Genomic DNA, 12540 nt, shown 5'->3' with positions numbered 1-12540 from the left:
TTGTACGCCATCAAAGCTTTTGAGAGTCTAGTGTGTTTTAAAGAATCTCAGAAAAGGGGGTGTATGGGGAAAGTGCACTATGAAGTAGTAGACTGTAAAAACTTCACTGCTTCTTGTTCTTAGTGATAAGCTCCAAAAGCAAACAGAAACATTTTCAATGCAGAAAATTCACAGAAGAAAAGAAAATCCTTTTAATGATATATTACTACAAGGAATTGAAGTGATTAGTATAGGCACTTAGAATATAACACCAGGATTCAGTAAGGAAGCCAAGTTTCCCTTCAAAGCTGACAGAAAAGTACCAGCTAAGTGATTTGAGTGTTAACTTAATTTTTTTCCCTTTTTCTTTTCTTTTTTTAATGGTATGGCTCCTTTAGTCATCATAGAAAACTCCAATGATGTGTGAGTCTTAAACCTCTAGGTGGAGGTAGTATACAACTTCACAATCACAAACAATAAAACAAAAGCTAGATTTATTAATCATAAACTTTTTAAATTATTAGGATCTTTTTTGTCTCAAATGCTTAGAGTCAGAAGGAGTACTTATTTAAAATATATAATGAATTTTCTTTCACCTGTCCTCTAAAAACATGAAATTAATTTCTATTGCTTTCAGTAACTTCATCTTAGTTGCAGTCTTTCCTGATTTTCATCATCAGTGGGCACCTTTTCTTTAATGCCTTTAGGATATGATTTTCAAAATACCAGAATACATGATATACAAATTTTATAAGAATATTCCTGTAACCACCCATTTTTTAAAAAACAAATGTCTTTATGACACATTTATTTCTCTTTTAACTTTTTATTTTATTGTCCTAGCAATGATCAAAGTATGAAAACATTTCTTAGAATTGAGAGGCCATCTATCTTATAAAGCCTTGTTTTCATTTGGAAAATATCTACTAATTTAACATCTACATATTTATTTGAGAAAGAAAATATAAAATATGATTAAGAAAACACTTTTAAGTGAAAATCTCTATGTGGAACTTTATGAACTTCTTAGTTACTGGTTGTAAAATTAGCCTAAGTGGGCAATATAGAAACTTTTGAAGCCAGAGAGTATAAAATGGTGCACTTATTTAATTTGTAGATGTTTATCTTCATTTCAAGATTTTAATATTTTCTCTGCTCTTAAGGCAATATTTCTTTGAAGTTGGTTGCCAGTTTTTAATGTATCATGACTAGTTTTAGCTACTAGCTCTGTAGTTATTTAAATGCAAATTGACACTTTCCATAATATTTTATACAATGTACCTTGATCAGAATGTAATTACATATAATATTTTATTTTAAAGGAGTGGACAATCCATGATCAATTAATAATCATTAAAAATCTCAGTATTTAGACATATTTCTCTCAACTAGTTTCCTGTTCTATATTTGAGCAGTAATGCTTATGCCAGTATTTTATTCTATTATATAAATGATTCTTTTTCAGGGCCAGTAATTTAAATCTCTGATTCATTCTGAGAAAAAAAAAATGGCAGTGGAAAGGGACATTCTGTTTTATACATTCAGTTGCTTCTGCAACAAATGGCTGCATGTCACAAAATCAGATGTTTGGCTTTATGATGGAGAAATAATGGAGAAAATCACATTTTCTAAATCTTTTCTGGTTATATTTTAAGACCATTTGTCCTTTCTACAAATTTATTATTTTAGAAAAAGTAACTAGGCATTTTATTATTTACATTGCACCTTATTGCTCTTCTCAGAAATCAATCAGGAAGAACTAGGCTCTAAGGCTCTCTGCAGCTGTGTATGTGTTGCTGATGCTTTCATAGCCCACCTCCACCTCCTGGCTACATTTTGCCTGGCACATAGCCAGTGGAGTTTCCCTGATGTCTATATTGTACTTGGCCATTGGGTGGAGGTATACCCAAAGTAAGGAAAAAAATCCCGATTTAAAAGAGAAAAAGAAAGACACTTATGAGAGAAATAGAAAATATATTTATCTCCAAAAAGGCAATTTATTTTCCAATTCATGTTGAAAACAGTTATTTCAGCAGTCTGTTTGATAATTGGACTTTTGTAGCTGCAGTATAGCAATACTAATAGTGTTTGCATGTGACAATCTATGATCATAATATGCCCCAGTAGACAGATTTAGAAAGAAAATGAATAGTCCACATAAAATTTTAAAGGGGCAAGAATCTCAAATAATGTTAACACCAAACTTCTGATATTCTATTTAGAATCTATTTCAACTTCATATTCACCTATTTTTGCAGATATACTGGTATTTATAGCAATTTTAAAAGGAGGAAAACGAGTGGTACTAATAGCTCAGGGAGTGCTAAAATTTAAATTAAGGAAGAAAAGCATTCTGGCATTTGCAAAACACACATGTATATATATCAGCTTTTAAAATTATCTGTTTAGGTTGGTGCTGGCTAACATCCAAGAAGATGAGGCTAAAAATAACATTACCATCTTTACGAGAATTCTTGACAGACTTCTGGATGGTTACGATAATCGGCTTAGACCAGGACTGGGAGGTAAAAATAGTTTTCCTTTTTTAAAACTCTCATAAAATAATGCCTTTAAAAGTTAAGGGTAATATTCCTATTTTAATATATTTTATGTATGAATATATCACTGTGTATATAAAATCACAGAAAATAGAAAGATATATGAAAAAGCATTATCTGTGATTCCTTTTATACACACATAATGTATTTAACATATCTTTCATAGAATGCCTAAAGTCATCTGGATCCTAGAGTTTCTGCATGAATAGTTTTTAAGTTAATTTATTTCAAATGGCTAACTTTTCTCACACTTAGAGTATGTTAAAGTCTAGTATTATTGAGCAGATATACTTATATAGTATATTTACTTTATTTGATCATATTTTCATATCAGTTCAGATACACAGAAATAAGGAACATAAAAAGTATAAGAATATAGTGGTTGAGTTTTAACAAATACACTTTTTAGAATTCTATAATGATACTTCTTTACACATGCATAAGATATTTCTAAAATACAGTACAAGTTTGTTATTCTTGAAATTTTCAGACATTTCAGATATACACTAGATATAGGTCTAAATTTTTTGATTAAGGTACAATTTGATTTCAAATTTAAACATTAATTTTTTACTCAGAAAAATAACTATATATATCTTTATTCAAAAAGGGAAAAGAAATTGGGTTTGGCCAATATGTTAAATTTTAATGACCACATTTACAGCTTGTATGTTTCATAATCATTGAGATGTTTAGTTTCACAGTTAATTTAAGACAAATTAGTTGAACAGTAGGCACTAATCGAATATTTATATAGTTTACCTGGTTATTGCCAGGTTTGGTGACTTCGCAATGCTAAGTTTCTGGAAAAGATTTGTGTTAGTCTGACTACATGCCTGAGTATTTATGCAAATAATTCCTGTAAAAATATAAATTTTGTGTGTATGGTTTGGATTGTCCATGGGTAAGAAAAAAGTCGGAAGAGACCAGGCTGGTTCAATAATATGCCATTTAAATTTGATTAGTTTTTTATTTGAATCCTTGAGTAATATCTTATATTTAAATCCCAGAAAGGAATAATGTTCACGTGTATATGACACATTGCATCCTGAAGGAAAAATTCAGTTGTTTAATATATGCTCAATTTCTAATAGGAAAAATAAAAAGGAAAAGAATATCTGATTAGTAATTTGTATGCCTAATAAGCATGTATATAAAGAATTACTGTCCATGTTAACATATGTGGCAATAAACTATTGGCCAAACTCGTATAAGAGAAGTAAGCCTGGTAAGTAAGAAGTAAGGCTCTCGTAATTCACAATGGTACTTTAAGAGATAGGTAGCACTAAGGCAGATTTTTTTTTCTAAACCATAGATTTTATTATTTTTAAATAAATCATCTACTGTCAAATTTTAAAATGTTCAAGCTAGACTGTAGACTTGTCTGTGAATTTTTAGGAGGAATATTTATCCTCTGGGTGTGTGGTTGGGTAGTAGAAACTACCTGTTTGAGGACTTACATATTGTTGTCGATCTCTTTATATTTCCTTTTAAAATCTTGCATCCTTTTTATTTCCAATGCTTGCATTCAAATAGATTTTGTTAATTGGGTTAATGCAATACACTAAGTGGCTTTTCTTGCATTATTTTCTTCCTTTTGCAATTCTCTGATACTGAACACAGCTAATATCTCACAGTCAGGTCAGTCTTCTTTCAGCTTTATACTCCTTTTTATATGCCACTCTCTTCTCTTGATCAAGTGCCTTTGGTGGCTCCCCATTTCCTTTGGTAGACGGTGGTGAGGGAAAGTGGAAGGAACATAGTCCTTGGAGGCAGATAGATCTAGACTGGAATTCTGCTCCATCCACACACAAAGTTGTGCCTTGGCCATATCACCTCTGTTTCCTTTTATTTAAAGTGGCTGTTATATATATTTACCTTTCTACCTTATCGGGCTGTTGAGTTGTTTATATAAACAAAAAGTGTACACAAAGCATGTGCTACATACTGGCAGTTCAATGATATCAATTCTTTCCCTCCTCCCTTGGATTGCTAATTTAACAAGGGTTTCTGCAGTCTACTTCTCTGGTGTCATTTGCCACTTTACCCCACCTCCTATGCTTCCTGCCCTTCAAACACATCTATTTATTTTCTCTTGATAATGCATCTTATCTACTCCCTTGGTTTTTGGTCATATGATCTCCTCTGGCTAGAATCATTTTTTCCTCACCCCCTCTGGTGATCCAAACCCTACCTTTCCTATGAAAATCATCTTAACCCCAGTCCTTTTTAGTAAAGATATTTTAACTAAATTGGAGCACCCAGAATAAATTTTCTCTCTTGATTTTTTTTAACTAGTCATTGACTCTGTGTCTCCTGGTACATATGTGCTATCACGTGTGACTTATTACCATTTTATGTTTCTCTTGTTACCTTATTAAGATTCAAAGCTCATTGAGTCAAGATGTTGTATAATAAATCCTCTGTTTTCTCAGCAACTAAATATTAATTTGCATATTGTGATCATAAAATAAATGTTGATGCTTGATTAACTTTTCTGTGACCAGTTAATTGTCTAGAAAATGGGACTACTCATATCTGGCTGACTTTTGAGTTAGGAGTGTTGAGGTGGTATGTTGAGTATTGCTCTGTAGAAGAGCAGTGTGACTTAATGAAGAGAACCTTGCTTTAGACTGGAGATTTAGTAAAATCCTGGCCCTGGGGCTAAGCAGTTGTGTGACCTTTCAATCCTTAGTCTCTCTGGATCTATATTTGTCATCTGTGAAACAGGATTTCTCGTGCCATTCTTAAATTTTTTGATGAATATTAAATATGATATATGCAATGAATTTAGCACAGTAACTGGCAGTTTATCAATTACAATCTATAAGATATTGAAGTCTTATAAATGACATATAAGACTTATAAATGACAACTAAAAGACTCTGAAGAACTTTTTAAATGTACTGTTGCAAGTTTAAATTATTATCTGATTACTTCTGCATCCAAAATTTTAGTCTGAAGGCACACATGTCATTTCAAATAGAAAGCTCAGGGAAATAACCTATATCATTATTTCCCAGAAATGAATAATAAGGGAAAATGGGTTTAATTCAATTTTAATATATTAAACTGAACATCTCTATTGATGGGCAATCTAGTTAATCCCAAATACAATTTTCTTTCCTTTATAACTTTAATATAAACGGGTACATAGAAAAGGGGAACCGGTTTTGAACTATGAGTTAGAAAAATTGTTCTTTTCACCTGGCCCTGTCACTTACCACCTCTTATTGTAGGCATTTTGAGCCTTGATATTTTCTTTGGGAAACTGGGAATAATAGAATTTTATTCTGAGAGGAGGAGAGTCCATTGTGATTCATTTATATGGCAAAGATTATATAATATATTGAGTAAAAAACTTAAGGTATTTAATGATTAATAATAGATCCCTTTAAAAATTTAAGTCAGAGCCTGCCCCTCAACTGCTCAGATCCTTGCAATGGTGTCCTATTCATTCAGAATAAAAGCTGGATTTCTTGTGGGGGCCTGTAAGGCCCTGCAAGCTTTGTCTCCCCACTCATTCTTTAACCTCACCTCACACAACTCTCCCTCTTTCTAACATTGCTTTAGTCACATTGGCTTCGTTCCTACTTTTTGGACACACTGAGATGCTCTGTGGAGCCTTTTCCCTGGTATATCTACGGATCTCAACCTCTCAGTGAGATCAACCCTGACAAACCTAATGAAACTCCAACCTGTCTGCCATAAGCAATCCTGATCCCCTTTGCCCAGTTTCATTTTTTCTTTGTGCTTCCCTAGCATTTTTAATATATACCATTATTTATTTATTACCATTATATTAATTGCATATTTTTATCCCTTTGGCTAGAATGTATGCTCTATGAGGTCGGGAATTTTTGCCTGTTTTGTAGCTTGATTCACTGATACATCTATGCTAAGCATCTAGAACAGTAACTAGCACATAGTAAGCACTGAACTAAATATCTCTTGAATGACTCAATTTTATTAGCTAATCTCATTTTTGCTTTTAGTATGCCACCATGAAAATGATTAACTATAGAGCTTAATTCATCCTTAAAATTAATGGAGTGATGATTTAATTACTACCTCAGCCTCTCACTATTAACATCAACATATTTGAAGTTGATTTCTTGGTGATTGGAATAATTATTACACCAAATACTCAGACTCCTGACTTATAGTACCTGTGATTCTGCCATGAATGAACTGTAATTTGGAGTGATTCATTTGTCCCTTCTATGACTTAATTTGCTCATCTGTCAAGTGGGAGTAGGAATTCCACATATTGTATTTATATCTCATAGGGATAGTATGGCTCAAGTAAATTGAAATTCTTAGGAAAGCACAGTGTGTCATGCAATTGATAGGTATTAGTATTGTCAGGTATAGCAGAGGAGAATTCTTCAAGGAGAATATTATGTTAGGGAGTATTCTTCAAAAACATGTCAAGAAAATACTGATAGGTCTTATGCATTTGGCAGTCTTACTCCACTGTGGGCCTGAAAACTTGAGATGAGATTGCCTCAAAAATCTTATCTACCAAGACCATGCATTCAGATTAGCTAGAAATAATAACCAAATCAAGTCTTCTTTTTGTCTTTTGTCTTCAATTTAGTCATTAGAGCTAACAAGTTGGGATGCTACCCAAATGAAAATATTTCATAAAGGGTTTTCACATTGTTAAATGAATAAAAGGAACATTCGTTTCTTGGACAGATTTTATAAGGTCACTGGAAAATTGAATGTGTAGACAGGCCTCATATATTCATGAAAGCTGACATCCACATGCTCAAGAATAACAACTCTTTCAAATGACAGGCCTTGGAATCTAAATTATAGATTCAGTCTGGAAAATCTAGATTGAGTACCGTGCTTAACCACATTTTGAAAAGATGTTTCGAGGAGGTTGGCTAGTTAGAACCACTCTGTCCCAACTTGATGCTTTTGTCTTATACTCTGAAACCTTGAAGATACCTTATGCTTAAAAACCATGAAAAACTTGAGGTCTGAACATAGAGTCTGATGGTCAGTTTCCAGCTTCACTCTTGGATATTTATCTTTAGGCTGTGGATAGATGTATGATAACATATTTCCGTGGATTTTATTACTCCTTAAATGTATAAAAAAATAGAATAGAGGGTACTGAGTGGGCCAAAATTAATACTGAAAAATCTGATCTCTCCCAGAACCTAAGAGGAAGTCTGACTTCAAAAGAGCATTGTATTACTTCATAAAGTAATGGTTAGGATCAGTGCCTGCTTTTGAATTCTGTTCCTGTTGTATATTAACAATATAACTTTCAGTACATTGCTTAACCTCTCCTTGCTTTGATTTCTTTATTTGTAAAATTATAAGACTTGTTGGTTTGTTCTGGGCTTATTTTAGTTTTTGCATCCAATTCCTTCGGACAGTGGCTGACAAACAGAATAAGAACTCAATACATGTAGAAATTATTATCGTTATTGTTGATCCTACTACCACTTCTACTAGAAATGCAATAGAATATATCAATCCCTGTTACACTTAATTTATAAAATCTTTGATTTTCCAAACATGATAAACTTGGAGCATACAGAATTCGACTTTAAAGAAAGAAGTTATTTGTGTGTTTCTTATGCATTCAGTCTTATTGTGTGGGCACATCTTTGTACATGAACAAAATCCCTGAAAACAAAACCAATGATCATGACATATAACAATTTGGCATCATCAATTCATGATAATGAATTTGCCTATAGAAACAAAGATGTATTTACAGAATAAAAGTTCATCATATGATATAAATGATGATTTTAGAGACATATTATAAAACTGAAAGCATGGTCACCACCCTAACATGGGATATACCAGATACTTCAACAGCAAAACCTTGAAACTTTAACATCCTGATGCTTGATCACATCATACTTATCTTTATGATTATGGGTGGAGATATCAGGATGGAGAGAACACACTGAGAATGGTTTCAAATCTCAGTACATAAAATTGAGGGGGCGAGGAAAAGATGGGGAAAGGTAGGTTGCAAGATGAGTAGAAAGAAGAGATTGAGCTGAGCTGTTAAATAGTTCTAGTCTCAGTTGAAGGCAGAGTAAACTCCAGATGTTAAAGCTTCTACTTCTTTGAAAATCTGTTATGTTTGGCATTCTCCTGATTCAGGCAGCTGCACTCAAGGCTGATGCTCCTTCAGAAGCATGAGGCAGCTGAGAATCTAGATTCTCTTCCCTTCAGACTCAGATTCCTGGGGTCTCCTAAAGTTCATTGAGTAGGATGCCCTTCAGAATAAGCCTTCTGCATAAGAAGGTTTCAGAGTCCTTTCATGCTCTGCACCAGATCCACCCACTAGACTGCCTAAAGGTCACAGGGAACACTGCAATTTATTATTTCATGAGTGAGAAAATGAAAATAAATTGGGATGGTTTCATACAAGTGTGTAAATAGCTTTTGATAAAAGTGTAAATACTGATATAAAGTCATTTGTCATTTCTTATTTATTTAAATTTACTTTGTGGGAGGGATGAAACATGTACTAGCTGCCTGAAGTGGGATGCCATTAGGGGGGCTGTAGACTTGTGGACACAGCTTTCAAAGTCAGTTTCTTTAATTTTGTCTGGGGGCTGTTCTACTTCTCTCCATATGGCACGGAAATAGCATACCAATGGACTTCATCACAGTGCATGCTAGGTTCAACTAGAAACATGGTAATGTTAGGTACAGCTTTTTGCAATGCTTTTTAATATTTTGAGGCATGATTAACAAGCATCTTAGTGTTTCTGCATACCCTCACTAACACTGTGTGTTGCTTGCCCACTCCTTGTTTCAGAATGGGACTAAGATAGGCTTCTTAGGAAATAGGGTGAGGTAGTTTTGCAGAATTTTTTCTCACTTGGCTGTTTTAACCAGATATATAGTTTATGATCGTTTTATAGGAAAGGCAGACTGAATATGTGATAGCGCTGGTATGCGTTAGATTAGATAGTAGCACTTTCTCCCCACACAGCAAGTGTCAGGCAAAATTCAAGGTGATGTCAGTAAAGTGCATGACCCAGAAAATATTACCTATGTTGTAGTTTGTTTTTTTTTTTTTTTTTTTTTGGAGACAGAATCTTGCTATGTGGCTCAGGCTAGAATACAATGGGGGGCTTACTCTTTGCCCACTGTGGTCTCCACGTCACAGGTCAAGTGATCCTACCACTTCAGCCCCCTGAGTATCTAGGTTTGTGCCACCACACCCAGCTATTTTTTAAATTTTTGTAGACATAGGGTCTCACTATGTCTGGTCTTGAACTCCTGGCTTCAAGTGATCCTCTCACCTTGGCCTCTGAAAATGCTGGGATAATAGGCATGAGCCACTGCGCCTGACCACTACCCATGTTTTAATGAACTAACAGTAGGGCTTTGTTTGTATCTTAAAACATTTTTGGTTAATAGTAGTTTGTTTTTTCAACCATCACTTATGTGAAGGTGTTGTCCTCAGTTGTAATTCTGAGGGATAGTTATTTTCACTGTTTCAGGCACAAGCATGCTTCACTCACCATATTTTTACCCCATAGCATTTCAGCTCAGAAGCAGTCAAAGATTTCTTTCTCTCCCACTTAATACACAGTGGGTAAATTGGACCATAAGTATGACCAATCCATTTGTTTTAGTGTTCTATTTTGATTGCTACAGCTCAATCACCTTGTAGAAATCTATATTGGTAGTGAAGATAGTGAAATGAACAGATTGGCCAGTAAACAATTCATTACTTTTCAATGTGTTAACATGGAAAGAGTCAAATGAAATTGTTCTAGTATTTTGTTCCTTAAAATGTGTTTTGAAAGAATATGATATGCCAGCCATGCTACTCTGAAGGACATAAAGACATACAAGGTGTGGTGTTGGTCTTCCTGGAGATGAAGTCCCTCAGGGGGAAGATAAGGCAAATACACTATCATTTTCAAAAAAACTTGAAACCACGCAACACATGGGCCATTATAAGAACATACTATTGAAGTTTAGAGAAGTAAGAAATGATTTTTACTTGTACCATATAACTGAAGTTAGTGAAGTTTTGTAGCTGTAAGGATAGTTCATTCATTCAACTGTTTCTTACTAAGGGCTTAGGATTTGCTGCATACTGTTTTAAATGTTGGAAATACTATGATGAACAAGACCCAGTCTGCATAAATTCATATCACACCATATTTTGGCTCTTTCTGGCTTTCACGTGTTCTAGGCACTGGTTTCTTCTTTCTCTTCTTAACTAAGAATTCTGTATACCCACTCTGTGTTTTCTTAATTAAACTTTTTAAGTCATCTCTCATAAAGGGAAGAGTGATTTCTGGTATAGTTGTTGTGAGGCAGATAATTATGATATCTACAGAAGAGTGTAAAACTCAGGGAGCACATTTTATCTGTTTGTAGCAGGGACGTTTAGGGTGTTTATGTTAAATGTGGCATTCCCAGAAGTACTAAGTGACTGTTAATTCCAACAGAAACTTCTGGATACTCCACTTATCTTCTTTAGAAAAACATATCTTCTGTTTTATCTTAATTTTTTTTGAGCTACAGGTGAAAGAAAAAATAGACATGAATGGCAAAACAAAAAAATATATGAAGAATCATATGATGAGAATTATGTTTATTTCTTCTAAATTTTTTGTGTTGACACAACACAGAATTCTGAAAATTTTTGTTTTTAACCTAAAATACCCTTATCCCTTGAGGTACAGATCTTATCATTTACAAATAAGGTATTATAACAATGAAATTAGTGTTTAAATATTAAAAGATTTCATATAGAAGCTAATCAAATTAGGGATATCAACTTATCACCAAGTTTAGATTCTTTCAAATTGTTTACTGGATTTTGCAGTTTAAACAATTAGCATTAGTGGTAGTTTTAGTATTTTGTGTTTCTACTATACCTTTTTAAGGTATAATCTTAATTTGATGTATGAGTTAAATCTATTTCATCTTCTCTATATTCCTTGTTGTTTATTTCAGTATTAAAATTTGTTAAAATTAAAAATAGTTTCACATAAAAATACAAAAAGTAGCATTCTTTCATGAGAGTATCCATTTAATATATTTTTATTAACATTCAGATTGTCACAAGCTTATTGGGGAATGAATGTAAAATGTTTCAGGGATATATGTAATGCCATTTTTTAGTATAGCAGCATATCAGTATTCTTAGAGGATATGATTAATTAGGGCATTAATAGTTTGATTTAAAACATAATAAAAAGTAAGATGTTTCTTCTGATATATATATATATATATATATATATGTAAGTATGCATATAGTATCCATAGAAAAATATGCTAAAAATAAGGTAATACTATTTTCAACTGTTTTGTGGAGATAGCTAGCAAAGTCTAATAACTTTATGAATATTTCAGGAAAATATTGAAATATGTGAATATTCCAATATAATGAGTAGTACACTTGGATTTTGTCTGTGAGTAGAGGAGTAGAGTTACATCTCAAGGTTAAGGAAAGTTGAAGAAGGAATAAAAATTATAAATGTCTCCAAATAGTATTACAAAATAAATTATTTAGATTATATTTTGTAATGGCATTTAACATATATTAGTAAGTGCTGGGAAGACATTTGGCTTCCATTAAGTTGACAAAAGGATCAGATGTTTTTAGGATTATGTATGTTAAAAACTTTCCAAGACAGAAGATAACTGTCTTGAATTGAATTGGACTTGAATCGGAGGAGGAGTTTAGAGAAGGAAGACAAATGTCATTGAAAACGTTTAGAACGAGATGGAAGATTTCGTGTTTACTCTTAATTACTTGTGAAGATTTTCAATTCTGTAGCAAAAGATGATGAGACACAAAGATTTTTTGTTTGGAGACTTCAATTTTTTTCAATTACATGACTTTCTTAAGGGTCATTACAATAGAATTCAGTAAGTTAGCAAGAGCAGAGAATTAGGGTAAATAGGACAAATTCATTGTTGTTACTGTGATTATACAGAGAAACTCTTCAAAATTTTCAAGAAAAAAAATAGTGGGCTAAAATGC

At 33.0% G+C, this 12540-nt stretch overlaps 1 protein-coding gene across 7 annotated transcripts in view; it reads left to right on the top strand.

Moving 5' to 3' along the window:
- The window catches only part of GABRA2 (gamma-aminobutyric acid type A receptor subunit alpha2), a 153560-nt gene that overhangs the window by 1244 nt on the left and 139776 nt on the right, over nt 1-12540 (top strand). For all 7 annotated transcript variants that reach the window (XM_032274081.1, XM_032274086.1, XM_032274082.1 and 4 more), the window contains exon 3: nt 2389-2504. In XM_032274081.1, coding sequence (XP_032129972.1) covers nt 2389-2504 — 116 coding nt within the window. The remainder of the gene's footprint in view (nt 1-2388; nt 2505-12540) is intronic.

This window comes from Sapajus apella, unplaced genomic scaffold (assembly GCF_009761245.1).
Source record: "Sapajus apella isolate SASKATOON/1434 unplaced genomic scaffold, GSC_monkey_1.0 scaffold5, whole genome shotgun sequence".
In the NCBI taxonomy this organism is placed as follows: domain Eukaryota; kingdom Metazoa; phylum Chordata; class Mammalia; order Primates; family Cebidae; genus Sapajus; species Sapajus apella.
The sequence above is the reverse complement of the archived record's forward strand: the minus strand, read 5'-3'. Positions and strand labels throughout refer to the sequence as shown.